At 39.6% G+C, this 19,974-nt stretch overlaps 1 protein-coding gene across 3 annotated transcripts in view; it reads left to right on the top strand.

The window, feature by feature from the left end:
* The window catches only part of MAP3K15 (mitogen-activated protein kinase kinase kinase 15), an 82,737-nt gene that overhangs the window by 11,369 nt on the left and 51,394 nt on the right, over nucleotides 1–19,974 (top strand). For all 3 annotated transcript variants that reach the window (XM_084506224.1, XM_084506223.1, XM_084506225.1), the window contains exons 2-3: nucleotides 12,562–12,701; nucleotides 16,115–16,138. In XM_084506224.1, the coding sequence (XP_084362350.1) occupies nucleotides 12,562–12,701; nucleotides 16,115–16,138 (164 nt within the window). The remainder of the gene's footprint in view (nucleotides 1–12,561; nucleotides 12,702–16,114; nucleotides 16,139–19,974) is intronic.

Genomic DNA, 19,974 nt, shown 5'->3' with positions numbered 1-19,974 from the left:
GAAATGTAGAATGGATGTGCTGTGATAGTGAACAAGCTGGGTTTGTGCTTAATGTTCCTCATCTGGAAGCTGGAAGTAATGATATGTACTGTATTCATAGGGATAGGTAAAGTAGATAATGTTTGCAACTTGCTTTGGAAATGAGAGCTTCTACTGAAATTCCGGATTGTATGGATCACTACCCAGTGCCTGGAAATAGTTTGCTCACTTTTTAATGGATGTTGCATGTTTTTGAAGTGACAATATTCAGTGGTACATCAGGATTTTTGCAGTATCACCCACAGCCTTTAGGCTGGCTCGTAATGCCTGTAGTGTTTACAGGCAAGTTAAAAATGGATTGAGTCCACATCTGCCCAGCATGCAGAGTACTGAGTCAAGAGCTCTGCATCTGTACGTGAGTGGAAGTCTCTTGGCCAACCAAGAATCTGTGGTTTTCTCTAAACTTTATTTGCCTTGCCACTTTAATAATGCTGCCTGCTTTTAATTAACAATTTATTTGTGCGTAATTTATTGTACTTTACATGGGTCCTAAATGAAAGGCTGAGAGTCTATCCCAATAAGAGGAAATCTGCCATCTAGTTATGAGGCTGGATACCTCACACATTGGTAGTGATGGAGCTGTTTCTTGATGTTTGTTTTTTAAAGATTATTTGAAAAGAAAAAAGGATCAAGAGTAGGGAAGTCTCACTTATCTATATGTGATAAAGCTTTAATTCTTTAAAAAAAAAAAAAAAAAAAAAAAGGAAAAAAAAGATTTTCAATAGCTTTACCCAGACCCGTGAACTTTAGTGTACCAAATTCTTTTTCCTTCTTTCCATTGTCATGCTTTGTATTTTGATTACTTTGGGCAGAAGTTAAAGCTCAGCATAATTGTATTTTTTCCAATGTTTTTGATGTATACTGTTGACCAGTGTGTGACCTGCTGGAGATGTGCAGATTTGGCAGGTTTTTTCGGCTCCCCAGCCAAGGTATCCAACATTCAATGATGGGTGACTCTTAAGTGGTTTAGTTTGGATGTTGAAAGGTTTGGAGCTTATCAAAACCTCCTTGGCCTAGAAATCGATTTGCCTGAGTTGGGGAGGAAGGGAGGAAGGGACAGCCTTTCTCATTGAAGTTCATATTCTTTTTTTTTTTTTTAATGATACTTTAATCCCTTTTAGTGCCTATTGCGACCCAGCATAGGAAGTGCAGAGGTGCAAGAGAAGTTAAATAAATTTCACCTTTCTTATCCCCTCCACCGCCGAACTGCAGGCAAGGTTCAAGTGAGGTTCAGGGTTGGGTGTTTTTTCCGTACGCTCTCTCTGCTGGCGAGCTCAGCTCTAGTAAACATTGCAGTGGGAATATCCTCATGTGACGCTTGGCACACAGCGAGTGCAGCAGGCAAGTGTGAAGAGCCTGTTTTTAATTTACTCCACCGTTTCCCTCTGTTAACTAGGGCAATGAAATGACAGGTTGTGCAGAATATCCAGGCTCTTTAACTTGCAGTGAAGTTTAGGAGAGGATGTTATCCTCAGTGAGCTGGCGTAGTTAAAAGTATGGCTGGTGTGAGCTGCCTACTCTTTATGGCTGCCTAGCATCAATGTCAAAGCTTTTAATATAGTAGGAGCATAAAAGCAGGGAGAATTACTGAGCAGGTATCTCATTCTCAGGCAGTCTGTGATGGGTGAGTGTTTTTTGTAGCATCCTGGGTGTGTAGGTTTAGAGCCCTTTTTCAATCACTGATAATAACTTGGGGGAAAAGTGAGAAATGAGTGACTTCTGGAAACTTTGGTTGCCTAACGTCTGAATAACAAAAAGGGAAACAAATGCAGGTTATTTAAATATGCCATGACAATGTTTGAGTGCTGCTTCGTCAGTGTTCATTTGGATACATTTGGGTGTCAGGGTTGAATGAGCACGTGGGAAGTGTAAATAGCTGTCTATTTTGAGGAGGGATTCAGGCATACTGATTGCTTTGTAGATACTTAGCTGCTTGGCAGGTGGAAGTTAGCTGCTAAATCACACTTTCTGAGTTGTAACTCATGCCCAGGAACAATTAGGTGGTAGATGGTAGGCTTAGGTAAAATATTAGGAATGGGGGATATCAACTTGCAATAGTGAACTATTTTAATTTACCTTTTTTATTATTGCCTTTTTTTTTTTTTTAACTTCAGTTGGATGCATGGTTCCATGGTTGAAAAAACAGTCACTGTAAATTAAAGTACTTTGTTTTGGCACTCCATAAGTATGATTGTACAACAGTGTGGATGACTGTTCTTCAAGAGGTGTTCGTCTCAGCCCAGACTCTATTCTACTACAGAATCACAACTACTTACAGTATCTGATTGTTTAGCTGCAGATGCAAGGTTTTTGTTTGTTTGTTTGTTTTTATATTATACACAAAAAAGGATCTTCATGAAAGTAAGTTTTTAAACTTTTATTTCTTTCAGTTCTTGTAAAGTCTAACGGTTTCTTAAAGCACTTCTCCAGGAGGCTCGTAGGAGGCTGGTAGCTGATACCACTCCCAGGAGGGACTGATCAGGTGCAGTGACAGACCTCTATCTGCTGCTGTGCCTGCACTAAGTTAAGCAGAAGTTATCAAATTAAATATAGGCTGAGGGATAAGATCAGAAGTGTCCAAACTCCATGGGGAGGATGGGGTGGAAAGGGAGGGAAGCAGAGAGCATGGGTCATGGGAAAGAGGTAGGAGTTACAGGCAGGCACGAGCATTCATCTTCCTGAGCCATGAAACCTCCCAGATGACTAAGAGCCAAGTGATCAGATCTCCCTCTCAGTTTTTAACCCAGGAGCCTGAAGGCTGTAATTTCACAAGGAAATGGTATAAATAGTGACCTCTTGCGCATGTCACAACTTTTGGAAACCATGTGGCATGCAGACCTTGGCGGGACCCATCTGATTTTAATTGTGGTTGCTGACTAAAGCTCTGTGACTTCGCATGTGGGCCTGGAGTGGGCAAACTTCTACAGCCCTTCCTCAGGGAAGGGTGAGTGTGCAAAGAGGTGCGTACTGGGTAGGTTTCCAGTGACAGTGTGTGCAGCCTTTTTATTTATTATTATTATTATTATGTTTTACTGTGATCTCTCTCACCACTGAGTTGGCTCCCTCGGACTTGAGGCTGTGTTGTTTTCAGGATATCACAAGCTGTGGTATGAAATAAAAAGTAAAGTCTCTTTCTAGTATGAATGTCATCGGCTTACAGGGAAATGCAACACTTGCATTTGGCTTGAAAGGTAATTGTATTGGGAATTTAATGAGTAAAAACTTCATCCATAGGCCAGCAGCACCTGATTTACAGAAAACTTAAGAGTCAGGTGTTCAGAGTCTCCTTTGGAAATCCTAACTGTGGGTCTGAATTGTGCCAACCCTTCCTTTTTGTTCCCTGAGGGCAGAGTGCCTGCAGGTATGGTGCTGGTGAGGAAGAGCCGTAGTTCTCCAGTGGCCACCAATTTGTTGGTCAGCTGGCGGGAACATCTGCGGGGAATCACATGCTGAGGTGACGTAAGTAGGGACTGAAATGCTTTAATGGTTCAATCTGACTCTTCAGAGAAGAACTGCTAGGATCTGTAGAGTGGCTTCATTGCCCCAGACACATTCACTGGGAGTGTCTGCAGTCATCTAACCGTAGCTAAAGGAGAGAAACAGGCACTTCTGGGCTGCAGTTCTTCTTGTCCTGAAGAAGATTTCTGAATGATCAGGTGAGTGATGCTCTGAAAGTGCTCTTTCCCTCTCTGCACTGATGATGAGGGGAATGCAGACTGGCTCATCTGAGGCCAAACACCTTCTTTGTGACTACCCAAATCACTGATGAGTCTTAGCTTCGTAATGAGCAACATTTCTTGAGGCTAGCAAGACTAATTCTAGACAGCCTGGCTCTTCTGACAGATTTTGGTGCACGGAAGTATTCTGGCTTCTTAATTTGGCACAAGAGGATGTTGAACATTGACCGAAAGAATAAGCTCCCCAACACAGTCTCAGAAATGGCCGTGTTGGTTTTAATTAAATCTTTCATAACAGAAACAAACAAACAAAAAAAAACCCACAACGAACAACAAACCCACACAACCTCAAGCAAAGACTAGCAAAGTTAAGAGACCGAAAACAAAGCTTTGTCACGGAGAACATTAAGCAATTTCGAAGCTTGGGCATGCTCTGCAGTGAATTACACATTTCCTAACTTCTGCAATTCAGTATTGCAAGAAAAGTTCTCTGAGGATTAGTTCTTTGTTTCCTTCTTTACCTAAACAGTTAACTGAAAGGAAGATATCCACAGTCTGACCTCTTCTGAGTGACAGATGATTTTCTGGTGTTCTTCTTCCAATAATGCAATATTTTCTACTTCACACTTGCGCAGAAACACTAAAGGTGCGTTCTGAGTTTGGATGTGCCCTGTATTATGTCGGCTACATTACTTTTCTTCACACACTGCTTCTCGAAGGTGCACAGGTGTATTCTGCTCTGGCAGAGCCCGAGGGACTCTCTTAGGAGCTGAGTTAAATATAAGCACAGACGTGCTCTGGACAGAATTTTTTCTTTTCTGGATTAGTAGAACTGCATTCTAATTTTAGAGCCGTGCCTTCCCTTCTTTGAAATTTATACTTTTACTTTGAATTTAATTATTTAAAAAAATCTAAGAATATTTTGTAAAGCTTTTGCTTTCCAAGGATTTTTGGAAGAACCCATTTAACAGCAAAGAAAATCCTTAATATGCAACTGAAGGGAAAGAATTGAAAGCTTCAGGTGATGTATCTAATGAATAAAAAAAGCCCAAAACATAAAAAAATAAATGAGAACTGGGGTTCCAATGAATCCCTAGACCTGGCAATATTGCTTACCTACTGTAATTTGTTCTGCTGCTTGTAACTGAAGAGTAGTTTCTCGGGCGATTTAATTTTTGGAACAGATTATTTTAATAATAAAGAATGCGTGTCAATTATAAATACAGCCTGAATACTTAATCATAGTGTAGTAAAACTGATAGTTTTAAATGCTAGTTTCTCCCGATTTGCAGAAAGCACTACTGGAGCATGACAAATATGTTCTAGTTCTATTTTTAATGCGTGTTCTCTGTACCCGAGGGCAGATGAAAGATGCATTATCAGAGTGCAGCTGTAAAGTAACACCCTGGTGCTGACATGATTAGTGGCTGCAGTGTGTTTGGGTCTGAATGTGACCCTCTTTGGGAGCTGACTGGATGCAATGGGTACTCGTGCAGGGCTGTGGAAGCTCGAGGTGAGCACTGGTCCCTTGGTCTTACCCATGCTGCTGTTTTGGGCAGCCAGCTGGTTTGTGCTGTATCCCCAGGGGCAAATTTGCTGGATGGGAATTGTTGGTGCCGAGGCTGGTATTTGAAATTCAGAGGGCAAAAGGTTACAGGTAAGAACTGAAGCCAAGAACAAAAAGTTTCTGGTTGTTACTAAAGTAAATATTTGTAATAAATATAATTCTTCTATTCCTCGCTTATGTTAACATGCTTTCAAGCTCTGTGTATGTGCCATACGGGTTGCTTTCATCACTGGTTTTCCTCCAGCTACATGTGCTGCTGTTTCTTCTGAGCTGGCCTATTCTGCTGGCTGCTTCTTTGGACTTCAGATTTGACTACCTGCATGCATGGCTATCCAGAAGGAGCTCATTCCTGCGTCCTTTTAAGCCTCCAGGGGTTCTCCCATCAGTTTGAAGGGAAGCATACTTGTATAAGTCACCTTTGTGATATGTACATGCAAAACAAGTGTACTGGCTTCCTGATCTTCTCCTTTCTCTTCTCTTTCAGAGTGCAATCCAAGGTAGGATTTTGGTAACTTCTATCCATTCTGGTAATATTAAAACTGCCACATTTCTGTTTTTTGTCTTGGGAGTTGAGAGGCTTGAGTTCAAGAGCTGCAGACACTTTAGCAGCATCGGAAGGAGGAGATGCCTTGCTGGGCCACGTGAAAGCTGTGCTGGATGCTCTAGCACATGTCCATAGACTCTGTTTTCCTCACACTTTGCTTAACCAAGCTGTTGCCAGGTTTGGCTCTGGAGGTGAGACACGGCCAGCCTCAGTGCTCGTTCCAAATGCAGCAGAGCAGTTCGCAACACTGTCATGGAGGGAAAGGCTCATCTGGAAAGTGAAGGTTTGCAGTTTCTTAGCAACAGCAGGGCTCTGGATTTGCTTGGTCCTCTCTGGGAAGTTACGACAGTTGCCTTTCCTTAGCTGAGGATGCCTTTTCTGCTCAGCTAATAGATAGTTAAAATGATTTCTTCAGCATTCGTGGTATTCAGGTTCACAGAGCAGAATTTAGATTCAGTGAGCAGATGTGAAATTGCTTTCCAGAGCAACTTTTGACAAAGAGGAAGGAAGGAAGAAATGAAAAAGAAAGGTCTGACTTTTATGTTTGCTATTCTGATAGTGTTGATTTTTTTTGGAAGGACCCTATTTCAGTCTTTTTTTTTTTTTTTTTAACCTTCTATTTTGGTAGATGAGGTGAGCACAATTCATAGGTTTTGGTGCATGGTGCACCTTTCTTGCCATTAGGTCACTTTGCTATGTAAAACCTGTGGCAGACAAAGATAAGGCTGAAGCCACACCTGAGTAAAAGATAAATGGCAGTTTCCTTGTGAGAAGGCAGATTAGATGAGTTGCCTTGGCTTTGATAAAGCTACATGTGCCTGAAATTGTCACTTTATGACAATCCTTTTGCCTTCCTAAGCAAACAGATGAAAAACAGAAGAGTACATTTCAGAATTTTTGCCCTTTGCATGGGTTTTCAAAAGTCCTGCAGTACTCAACAAATCCACTGGAGCTGGCAAAAATGAGATATATTTAAGTTGAGAGTTTGCTTTATTTCATAGTCAGGGTGGGTGTAGATGGATAATACACCAGAATCAGCATGTAATTTTCTCTGTCTTCTTGTCTCTATCCTGAGATAATTGTCCTTAAATAACTATGTAAAAATATTTGGCCAATCTTAAAGTTGTCTCCTTTCTCAAATTTTCGATTGGTATCATTAAAAATCACCGTAAATCTCACCGTTTTTTTCTTCAGAGATCAATAATGTGAATAGAAATAAAAAATCTTTTTTCCTAAGTGAACATCCAAGGAATCATATTTAATTTCATTCTTAAATTTCCTCTATGGTGAAATACCCCCGGTATGATGCTGTGTTTCCTTTTCTGAAGTAGGAAGTGGGCTGAAACATGTAGGCAGAGCCCAGCCTCAACCGAATTCTTGTGCAAAACTCGATTGCAGTTTATAAGAACAACTTGCCTTCTTGAGGCGCATCGTAAACTATTGCTAAGCTATCGCAATTCATTTAAATTTCAGTTTGCAATGAATATTGCAATTCATGTTTGTGAGTGCTTTAAGGGCGAGAGGTTCCACGGTTGCTGTGTCTTTTGGTCCAGCTTAAGTAGAAGCTGCAAAAGGGTTTCTAGTTTTCAAATACACTTTTAAGCATTTCCAAAATTATTTCTCTTTTAAAACTTTGGTATTTTTTCCTTTAAAGGAACGTGCAGACATACAGAAAAAACACTTTGTGTATCCTTAAGTTACACTTTTGAGGACGGTTAGGGTGATTGTTTTCTCTTGGAGCATTGTTCTTCAGAAGAATAATATGGACAGTTTCTTCCAGTGTGTTTCATGGGTAACACATTTGTTTATTCACTAACTATGAAGGACAGAGATCCAAATCACCAATAATCAATAGCAATCTGAAGGTCCCTAGCTGTTCCCAGGATGCTAGTGAATAATAAGGGGCAGAGTTCTGTATTATTTTCCTCCAGACTTTTTCTGACTTGTTCTTGTTCGGCCTTCTAGATTCCATCAGACTTTCAGCACACTTCAGGCCACTTCTGCACTTTCTCTTGTTTACTGGTTTTCACTGACAAATCCAGAAACTTGGTGTCAATGTTATTTTTGTTGTTGCTAGCAATGCCATAAATCCTACAACGGTCATGTGAAGATTTGTGAGCTGCTTAGATCATTAAATTATATAATGCCTTCAGGTGCCATCCAGACAGAAGTTGAAACCAGAGGATTTAATTCTCTATGATAATGTTTTGCCTGTTGGGTAATTTATTAGTTCCACAGTCTACTGGTTTACCACACGTAATGATCTCTAATCTTCATTTCAGTTGTCATAGTTATTTCTGGTTCCAGTCTGGTCTCTTAAGACACGCTAGTGTTGAAATATATGAAATGTAATGTAAGAAATAATTTATGTGCCGTCTGCTGCAGCAGTGCAGAGACCTAATCAAGATTGTACTAGTAATCCTGATGAATTGCTTTAATGCACTATAAAATACACATTAATGTATTTGCTTTACAATAGAGGCAAAGCCTTAGACAAATAAACTGCAATCAGCTTCTTAATAAAGCAAGACCAGTTTTTAGGTTCTTAACAAGAAAACTGTTTTCAGAGTGAAAATAGTTTTACATGCAACAAGAGAACTGAAAGGACAGAAGCTGAAAAGATCTCTTATGCTGAAGAAGAAATGAGGAAGGACATGTTTTCATGTGGATGCTCTTGAAAATGTGAATTTCTGCTGCAGAAATGAAGCAAAGGGTTTAAATGATTTGTTCCAAAATTGGGGTCATCCAAAATTGGTTCTGTGTAACATTAAACATATCCTAACCCCTTCCACGCCTTGTGATGGATAGGTTGTAAAGATTGTTGTAGTTGTCTTAGAAGTCTACCTTTACAGAAGCGTTGTACCTTCCCCTACTCTCTGCCCTTCTATTATTGCATAATTATTGCATAAAGTTCATCATTTGTTGAAAGATTTGTTCAAATTTGGCATTAGCTCTTGCTTCACACTTGTTTGTAATGAAGGAAATGAAGGAGGTCAAACCTATATTTGGAAGGAGAAGCCTGGAAGTATGTTTTGTTGTTTTTGTTTTGTTTTGTTTTGTTTTGTTTTGGGCAGGCTCTCCTGACATGGAGGATGGGAGTTGAGGACGAAGTGTGATTGACTTATGTTTCTGTTCATAAATCAAGCTTTGCTAAGCAGCTATCACTGTTGTAGTTTTCTTTTATGTATTTCCTGAACTCTGTAAATAAGGAAATCATCTCTTTGCAACCACACTATGTGGTTGTAGCACAGGGCCCCATGTTTCAAGAACTGTAGATGAAAAATTCTAGCATCAACCATATGCAAAATGCACGACAACTGGAAGAGCAGTATTTGCTCTAACACATTATTGGCATTGTTCATTGAGTGATTCACAAACTGCCTACACGAGGAAGAGAGATGTAGCCCTGAAAGCAGCTGTCCTGGGGAGTGTGTTTCGACCCAGTGATCAGTGGTGCTGAATACCATACTAGCAGCACCTCAGTACATTGGGGGGTTCAACAGGGTTCAGTGCTGGGTCCTGCATGTGGGGCGTAACAACCCCATGCAATGCTACGGGCTGGGGGAAGAGTGGCTGGAGAGCTGCCCGGTGGAAAGGATCCTGAGGGTATTGGTTAATAGTTGGCTGAACGTGAGCCAGCAGTGTGCTCAGGTGGCTAAGAAGGCCAACAGCATCCTGGCTTCTGTCAGAACCAGTGTGGCCAGCAGGACTAGGGAAAACATGATTTTCGCCCTGTACTCGGCTCTGGTGAGGCCGCACCTGAAATACTGTGTTCAGCTTTGGGCCTCTTGGTACAAGAAGGACACTGGGGCCCTGGAGAGTGTCCAGAGCAGGGCTACAAAGCTGGTGAAAGGCCTGGAGCACAAGTCCCGTGAGGAGCAGCTGAGGGAACTGGGGTTGTTTAGCCTGGGGAAGAGGAGGCTCCAGGAAGACCTTATTGCTCTCTACAGCTACCTTAAAGGAGGCTATAGTGAGGTGGGAGATCGGTCTCTTCTCCTAAGCATGAAGTGATAAAACAAGGGGAAATAGCCTCAAGTTGTGCCAGGGGAGATTTAGGTTGCATATTAGGAAAAAATTCTTCCTGGAATGGAACAGGCTGCCCAGGGAAGTGGTGGAGTCACCGTCCCTGGGGGTCTTCAAAACACATGTAGATGTAGAGCTTAGCAAAGTGGTTTAAGGATGGACTTGGCAGTGCTAGGTTAAAAGTTGGACTAGATGATCCTAGAGGTCTTTTCTGACCTAAATGATTCTATCATTCTTTAGTAAGAATTGGTCGTCGGTCATTTTGTTCTCCACCCAAATTTGCATTCACTTGCTGGGCTCACCAGACTCCAGTGATGTTTCACTGGCACCCGATGAAGCTGTTTAAGTAGTTACAAGCAGTCTTGCTTCCTGATGCTCCTGCTGGAGAAGGCCGTGGAGGCCTCCCTGGGAATGCAGGGTCTCAGCCTCCAGATCTTCTGGTGCTCTGCTTCACTCTGCTGGCGTTGGCTTCTGTCTCGTCCCTGGATTCCCATGGTCAGACTGGATCCATTCAACTATCTTACCGGAGTTTTTTTTTCCACTTGAACGTGTATTTTTGTGATACCGTCTTCATCTCCTCTGCTGGTCTTCAGTTTGTTTTATTTTATTTTACCTTATTCATAGTTGTGTTCACGAGATGTGAATAAACAAGGAAAAAATCATTCTTATTCATCACCTTTGATCTGTGTGAATGGATATGTAAGTGGTGAATAATTCCCCCTTTTTAAGGCAGATGCTTCTGTTCTTATGTCCATTTAATGTGGTTCAGTGCTGCTTGCGTTGTTACCTAGCAGCAGTCAATAGAAGACAAATTTCAGTTGTAGACTACTATTTGTGCAGCAATGAACTGCGTACAGCCTTGTTGCAATAAACTCTGTTACGGATCATTGCTCACATTGTATTGTAAAATGCAATATCTGTGTGCTACACAAGCACATTGTCTAAATTCTCTCACCAGGAAGGCGGTTTTGATTTCACAGCACTCTAGTTCCACAAAAACAGTTTATATAGGCATTAAAACTAGTACAATATCTTAGACTTTTTTTTTTTTTTAGATGTAGTTTGATTCTGGGTCTGCTTGTTCCTTCATCTTAATGTGTTTTTTTTTTTTTTTTTTTTTTTTTTTATAGATCACTTACATTTTCCAAAATGATTAAATGGTTTTATAATGTTGAGGGTGGGGATAATCTAGATTTGGATGTAGGTATGGAGCTAGGGTTTACTCTTTCATGCCCTCACAGTTAGTTTCACCCTACGGTATGCAGTATACTAAGAATTATATTCATGCTGTAGAAAGGCACTAGAAAGGGGAATCAGTAGGTGGTGCAGAATCTGAGATTCACCAGGGGTAAGGGAACTTTCTCACGTAGCCGTGATTTATTTATTTATTTTTTTTCCTAGCTCTTGACTGGCAATGTTTTGGTTTTGAGGCACATCACTTTCTGTGGACTGCAGATAAAACACCCAGGTGGAATTCTACAGGAACGTGCATTCATTGCAGGCTTCATCAAGAGCTCGCATACTGAGTGTGGGGCATTGATTCTCGTGATGGGTAGCCTCGGTGAAGCCCAGGTCAACTGGCTGCTGTTTGAATCTCACTCATCAGTCCTGCTTTTGGATTTCTTGTTTATTGGTGGCTCACCCTTCGCTGTCGTTCCCCGCAGATACAGGAGCTGTCTGTTAGCAACTTCAGAGATGCAGGATTTACTGCCCAGCTGCACTGAGTCTCTGGAATCTGTTTTGAACCTCAGGCTGCCCTGTGGTTTGAATGCCAAGGCTCTAGTCTAATGAATACTTTGGATTTAAGTTCATCCATCTGTCCCGCAGCAGTAAAAGCAGACAGTCATAGAGATACAGACCTTTGGAAAGCTTTAAACCACAGCTTTCTTAGCTAGCATAGAAATACAAGGATCAAGGGGGAAACTCAAGGTAAATGTCCTCTTTTCCAGTTACCTCTTCTCTGTACTGGCCTGTAGGCTTGTATCTGAACCAATTGGTGAGTTCCAGATCCATAGCCTGTGTCTCATCTCTTCTGCATAACATGGGGTATTTTTCCTTAGCTCTCTGCATAAGTTGTCTTCCATTGACATAACTTTTCACTTCCATTTGTGACTACTGTGCTACCCAAGAGATGTGCAAGTCTTGCTCAGGCTGCCTGTGTTGAATCCCTTCATTCCAGCCTCCCCCTACCCTGGCTTGAACTCCATAATGCGTGTAGCTTTTAAGAGTCAACTTTCACAAGCTTTTTCTTTTTCCACAGGTTAGGAATTTCCTGTACTCCAAACATCAGCATCTTAAGATAAACTCTGTCTTGCATTTTTCCCAAATTTTCAGCTTCACTATTCTCCTCAGAGGTTCCTCCTGAAGGTTCAAAGCCCTCCAGCTTACTGGGTGTTCTGGGTGTCAGGCCTAGCTCAGGGCAAACATAGACCACCTCCTTCACCTGCAGTATCCCTGATGCAGTGACCTCAAACTGTGAATTCATATACTGTACCTCATAGTTACTGTAAAACTGTGATCGTTTCCTGGACATGGTATCTTAAATGAGTTGTAAAATTTACTTGTGCCATGAGAAAATGATCCTTATTTGAGCGTATTGATTTTGGCTGTTGAAATTTCTGTGTAGTTTCAAGATTTATTTTAACTTCTTTGTAAGAATAAAATGGATTTTAAGACTATTAGCACTTTTTCTCCTCCTTCTCTCATTTCAGATGTTGCTGTTGTGGATATGAGTGATATTTCCAAGCAACCATCACTGTTCTACCACCTTGGTGTGCGTGAAAGTTTTGACATGGCAAATAATGTTATACTCTACCATGACACAGATGCTGACACTGCTCAGTCTCTCAAAGTAAGCTTCTCACTTCAAAATCTGCTTCATTTCAGAAACACCTTTAACTACCCTATCCTGCAAACATTTGTGTTTGTTTGTTTTTTCTGAAACTTTGACTGAGTGTGATTTCCTGGTGGCTATGTAACAGAATCATGTTAAGAATAATAGCTACTATCCACAAGCGAAAACCAACAGTGATTAGAACAGTATAAAAGCTTGTTTATTAGTATAGATCCTTAGTGTTGTACTGAATTTGCTTCACACGGTTAGATTTGGAAGTGAGGTCTGATTTGTCCTTCCACTTCATCTTCTTTTAATTAGAGTACATGTTAAAAAAAAAAAAAAAAAAAGTTATGCACTGTATAATAATGACACTTGAACAAGGAATGTATTGCAACCTACTCCTACTATCGACTCTCTCCTCATAGATAAGGTTAGTATTTCCTAGGTTCTGAGTAGCTAGGACTACAGGAATCTTTTTATTGCTCTGTGATGAAGATAAACAGATCCTCATCAAATCTTTTTATAGGCCTCTCCATTCACTTTTATAGTAGGATAATACATGCTATACACTTAAGTCCTGTAATTGCTGCTCTGACTGGAAGTCCTGTGTCATGGATTTTTCTGTCTTTCACAACCTAGATTTTCTTTGGTTTTGGACGACATTTAGACGACTCTTCTTTGTGTTATTACCTACTGATTCTTTTAATATCATTTTCTTGCTACCTTCTGTAAGTGCAGTGTTTTTCGTGCTTTGTGTTTTTTTTTTGTTGTTGTTTTTTTTCTTATTTATTCCCCTATGTTTTTCATTCCACTGGGTCTCCAAAATTCTCTTTGGAATTCTCCAACCTCTCCTGATGCCATAAGAATATTAAGTTTAATGTTAATGTTGTATGAGTCTTCTTGTTTCTTTCCCCAAAAGCTGTGTTCTGTCACAGTTTTTTTTCCTTTTTTTCTTCTGCTCTCAATGTCATTGATTTTACTCTGCAGTGTCTAGTACCCCATACTGCCTTTCTGCAAGTGGTGGTCCACATGTACATTCCCTTTCTGTGTGACCTGGATTCTCAAGAACTTGGAGATGAAGCCTCTCTCACCCCGTGCTCAAAGAAATAAAAGAGATAAGTGCTAAGGCACACTTGCATGCCTTCCATTCCTCTGTCTAACTGGAGTGGGCAGGCATACAACTTTTCATCTTGCAGTGGTAATATACCTGACTACAAAGAGGTCTTTTGTTTTTATTTTTCATGAACGTTTTATCTTTTTTTTTTAAGCTGTCTCTCAGATGTTCTAATCAGTTTGGTTCTCCCCAGCATGTGCCAAAGTTTGGAAAGCACAGGCTAGTCATCTTTGTCATCATTGATATGTCTCTGCCTAGTGAGGACCTCTGTGGATGGCTTTGATTTCTGCAGTTTGTGCAGAAGCATATGCAAGCATGTGCTCCATAGCTGGAGTGATGAATGACCTCCAGTCACATCTGTCCATTAGCCAGCTATTCAGATTGTTCACTGCCAGAACTTGCAAGTCCTTGCCGTATCAGTTCTGGGGCTTTTCTCCTAAGTGTGTAAAGCCCAAGGACAACTCTGGGGACCTGGGAACACTGGAGCATGACTGGATTGCATAGAGCTAGAAAAACTATTATCTGCCTTCATCTCTCTTCTGCTAGAAGCTCTATTAGTGCTACTGAGGTCCCACTTAACCTTTTCCTTATTTTATGGTTGGTTGTGTAACCTCCTTGGCTGACATAGTAAGATGTGCCTGTGGGTCACAAGTCTTGATTTAAGTTGCTGTAAATAAGTTGAAGAGATCATCTGGATTGACCACTAGAGCAGTTGAAGCAGGACACTGCCATATAGTTCAGTCCTACTGTGATGTCCTTGATACCTCTTCTGCAATTGAGAACCAGCTCACAGTTGGATACCATTCAAATACACTACTGCACCTTTCATCTTAGGAATACTTCAGAAGGTAGGCAGGGATTGTTCTTGGGATCTTTCAGTGAAGAATATTTCATGATCTTGTGACGTGTTTCATGGTTTAGGTGCTGGATAATTCTCAGAAGCATTCATCTCTACCCCAGTGAGAAAATAATTTATCAGCAGTAAATAAAGCTTTTCTGGGGATGCTTGTTTAGCTAGGTGGACATGTTTATTTTTAGACATGTCATATTTCAGATGTCTGAACTTTCCATCGTTTTTATTCCGACGTATTTTATTGGCCTGAAGAGTTTGAATTAATCAGTAATTCCGTTTAGGTATAGGAACCCTAGTATGTATTGTTGACTGTCTGCTGGTTCTTTATTGCTGACTAATTTGGTCATTTTTTTTTTCTCTTGCCTTCAGGAATTTATTACTTTACTTAGATCTAGGTTGCTGTATATGCCTCTTAAGAGTGGCTAGCCTAATTATTATAAAGGCAGTATTCCTGCTATTACTCCTACTGGGAAGAGCTGTGAGGTTCAGACAGCCTGACTATATAGCTTATTTCATAGAACTATTCCTGAAATTCTCCCAAGAGTTGTCTCTTCAGTTTCACCAATGTCTTTTCCAAAACAGGCTGGTTCCAAACACATTAAAGATATATAGTCTGGATTTCAAGAGGATTACATTTGCAGAATGAAACCTCTTAGATGGTCCCTGACATTTGGTTTGATGGTATACATAGGCACCGACATTTCTGTGCAAGTGGATTTCAGGCTGTTGGGTATGAAGTTACTCAAGCAGAATTATCTTAGGTTGTCAGAGCACATACAATTAAATGACATCAAAAACCTTGCTTAGGAACAAGTCTATATTTTTGTAGAGTGACTTATCTGGAGATCTGTTTATTTCACCAAGTAGTATTCATTGGACATGCACACCATCGCAAAAGGAGAAGAAAGTTACCAGTAACTGGAGATCTTTGAGATCTGGTTTACGTGTCCATTAAATTATCATCTGCCTCATGGTTTCAATAGCTCTCTTTAGATTTCAAGACGAGAAGAACTAAGGCGTAGGGGTGTGTTGGGCTGTTCCCATGTAGGTAGGAAAGGGGCCTAGGTATCTTAAGGATACTCTCTTAGAGAAAAAAATCTCCGTCTTTGAATGCTTTTGTTTCACAAATGTTCAGTCTGTGACTGGGCACGTGGAGTGCCCAGCCTGAGAAACTCCAGTTAGTGGCAAGTACTAGTTTTCTTCATCTTCTGAACGCTGCTTTAAACGTGTTTCTTTTCTGAATCATTAGTTCTTTCCTAACCTGAACTACTGAGACTTCTTTTGACGTTGTTTTGTCTCTTTACTTGGAATTTGCTTTGGCAGAAAATGTGGATTATGCTGTGAAGAACACATTTGTGTGTGTGTATATATGTGTATACCAGTTATTTTTATTGGACATAATAATTTACAATAAAAATGACTAATTGTTTTTATTCTTTTTTTTTTTTCTTTTTTCTCCAGGATATGGTATCTCAGAAAAACACAGTAAGTATTAAATCTACATTCATTTTAAAGCAAAATAAACACATTTGAAGCAACTTTAATAACATAACTGCCAAGCATATATATGCTCTACACCATAGAAGGAGGTCTGTTTTCCCTATATACAGTTTAGACTAGTGGAAATCTTGTTGAATTCCTTTCCATAGTAAAGTTGGATTTTAAAATTACCTTTTTTTTTTAAGTTCCTTTTTAAGTTCTAGAAAGGTGCCAGTAGATATGTTACCCACGCAGGTTCATAGATCAAGAGGCAAACTCAGAATTTCAAAGTCTCTTTCTACTGCTACCACTTTCACTCACTTGTACAGATGTGTATGAGTGTGTGTGATGCCTTATTAAGGCTGTCTTGTATATCAAACAGATTTGGCTACTGTGTACCCGTCCTCTTCCTCCCAAATTCACAGATTTTGCTGGGGAATGCAAAAGCTTATTTCCCAAATTAAAATTATTCTTATTCATACTTTTAATACAAGTAAAACCAAACAAGTAAGTAAACCTCAACCAAGATAAAGTTTCATAGTTATTTTAGGCTTATTATAATGTACCACAATATCCTACACAGTTGTGATGTGAAATGTCAAAAACACATATCAGAGGTTACTTTCATTAAACACTGTACACTGTTATGCTGAGGACTATTGAATTTGCAAAAATATTGGAATTAGATTTATTTCATTCTGTTTTCCCTACATTTGCCATACACTTTAATTCTCTTTTAAATAAAATAGAACCGGATTAAAATAATAAAATATTCTTAGATTTTGCTAAACTAATCATTTAAAGGGAACTGAAGAGAGAATGCATTAGTTACAGCAGTTTATTTTGAGTTGCTATTTATAGTTGACCACAGCACTGTATGTAGACTAAAGATAGATCAGGTTGAGCACTTGGGTAAGTCCAGGTCATTTTCCCATCTGTCATGGTGATCTCTGATCTAGTTTCACTGTGTGGTGGGGACTGCATTTTCAGGTCCACAGCTCTGTAAAAAGGGGCCTCAGAACAACTGCACGTTTGCTTGTGAATAATGCTGTTGACCACCTTCTGGCCACAACTGGTGGGTAATCAAAATGTCGCAAGTATTTGCTTTCCCCTCCAAAAGGGAGAATTGTGACAGAGCCACTTGGTGGTTGCTCCAGAGATGGAGTAAAGACAGAGGACAGTGACAAGTTCAGCCTAGCACCATCAGATTAGCAGCCTGCAATCCTTTCTTTTGGCTGATTCTCTCTCCCACAGAGGGAGTTATGACCTCCTTCACCTCCATGTGGAAGGAAAGAAACGATAAGTATGGAAACATGTTTTCTGGAAAGAAAAAAAAAAAAAAGGAACAGGGCAGGGAGGAATCATGAAACTGGAATCCTGATTTCTCCTCTAAAAAGAGTTTATTAAAGAAAAAAATAGAATAAAACTCAAAGGAAAAAATAATTGACTTTAAACACCTGGTATCAATTCTCTTATTTGAGGTTATTCATATTCTCTTTTATTAGATAATAAATTATATTGTAATATGCTCCCATATTACATTCTTTTGCCATTTTTTTTATCAGAAATTGTGACAAACTAATTAGCAAGCTAAATAATTAATAGGTTAAAACTTATAAAAATATAAAGTTGGAATTGAGTTCTAATAGATAACTGCTTTCCACTCATCCCAGATCCAGTGAGGTGTCATGACAGCTGTGCAGTTTGCTACAGTCCCAATACTGTGCCACTGCTTCATTGCTGGATTAAATATATTACAACTCTACAGACAATGTTTTGTTGGAAGGTCATTGTGAATGAGGGTTGCAGTATTAGTTATATAGTTACCAAAACAGTGTGAATTTGCTGTGTCCAATTAAGGAAATAGTCATATAACCACTTCAGTTTAAATTGTCAGTGTTACTTATCAACTGTTAATACACTGTACTAGGATTTTGTCTTTTCCTTTCTCTTTTCCTGACTGAAGCAATCTTTGTATTGGTATGCCTCTGTTGTAGTGTGAAATAGTAGAAAGAGCTTAAATGCACTCTTTTTTAGGGTGTGGAGATATGTTGGAAGGAGGACAGATACTTAATCTGCTAAGCCTTCCTCCAACCCAGAGGTAGCCACAGCTTTCTCTATGAAGGGAAATCCTCTCCTCTTCTTATGAGCCCTGCGTCCACACATCTGTGCGTACAAGGGAAGGGACAACTGGGATTGCTACCAGACATTGCACCATTCTTCCAGCAGCATGAGTGAAACTTTCTGCACAGGGTATTGTAGTTAGGAGCTTTCTCTGAGGTTTCCTTGTCCTCACCTTTGCAACTTATCCTGCAAATCTCAAATCAAGTACAAAGGTGCAAAAAAAAAAAAAAGATCACACTTTGGAACTGATGTAGAACCATATTAAAGATGCAGAGATGATGAATGGGTAGTGTCTATCTACAGGTGATTTTCTTTTTGTGCATTACTTATAACAAGGAATTAATATTTCCCTGTAAAGAAAGCATTATGCAAATTCAGCAAGAAGGAGGAGGCAAGAAACTGAACATAAAGCTAAAAACAATGTGTAGCAAAAAGGTGAGCAATTAATTTGTCTTGGCTTCAGCACAGCTGGTCTAACAATGAAAATTATAGAATGACATGCTGTGGTGGTGTGAGTTTGAGGGATTTAATAGCTTAATGTCTGAGAAAAAGTGTGAGAGTAGGAAAAGTGGGGATGTAGCTTCCTTCCATCATCCAGGAAAGAGATTTTCAGGCGTAAGATAAGATGGGGAATGTAAGTCAGTGCTACTTGACTCCCACAAACAAATAATTAAAATTCTGTATCAATAATTTATTGCATGCTTGGATACAAAAGGAAAGAATTATTGGCTATGGGAGTTCGGTTCCCAGAGACAGAGCTGCCCTGGTATGAAATTCAAGGTCAGTATTCTCTGTGCCCCATCAGTTAGGTTTCCTTCCATGGAGCTCCTCTGACCTTTGAGGACAATCTTCTGATAATTTTACTTATTGCACATGCACAGCACCCTTGTTTCTGTCAAAGTTATCTTGATAAAATAAATTGAAAACATCCAGTCTGGCAGAACAGTTTGTTTCCTGTATCATTATGGAAAAATCAAGGATTGAGAGCACAGTGGGTGCTACTGGACTGTAGGGTGCAGGAAAATGCATTTCTCTCTGGAAAGCAAGCTTGTACCTTGGAGTTTCTTTAAATGTCAGACTATTACTGGTTTACTGAAAAAATAAAACTCCAAAGATTTTCAAACACGTTAGTTGTTTAAAAAAATCTTTCCCCAAAGCAACATAACACACAAAATCCATGTGAAAGTTATTTTATTTTGGTGCTTGATTTTTTTTTTTTCTCTCCATCTACAAAATTTTAAGGAATGGTGCATTAAAATGTCCAAGATGGAGTGAAGGAAAGAATGCACAGGAAGGTTTTTAAATGCTGCTGGAGTAGGAGGCAAAATGTACAGTCCTTCTCACAGTAGTTCTAGCATTGATTGCACATAGTTTCAGAAATACATACTTTGATCCATTTAGTTTCTTTGAATGTGAGACTGAAAATGTAAGCTTTATAAGCACTGAAAATAACAGAATTTCCCTCTTTGGAAAACTTATTAAAGCAAGTACAGAATATAAAGAGAGAGAGTTAGTTTTTCTTTAGTTAATAGTATGCCTGGAGAAATTTGAATAACCCTGTTCATTTCTTTTGAGGGAAATATTTAAAGGAAAGTAGGATGGCTATTAAACCAAAAGGTTTATTATTACTTAGGTCTGTGGACCTGAAGAAGTGTTTTCAGAAATTAAAATGGGTTTCGTTTTGTCAAATCCTTATGTAATAAGGAGAGAATGATGCT

This window comes from Aythya ferina, assembly GCF_964211825.1.
Source record: "Aythya ferina genome assembly, chromosome: 1".
Classification (NCBI taxonomy): Eukaryota; Metazoa; Chordata; class Aves; order Anseriformes; family Anatidae; genus Aythya; species Aythya ferina.
This window is presented reverse-complemented; position numbering and strand designations above follow the sequence as displayed.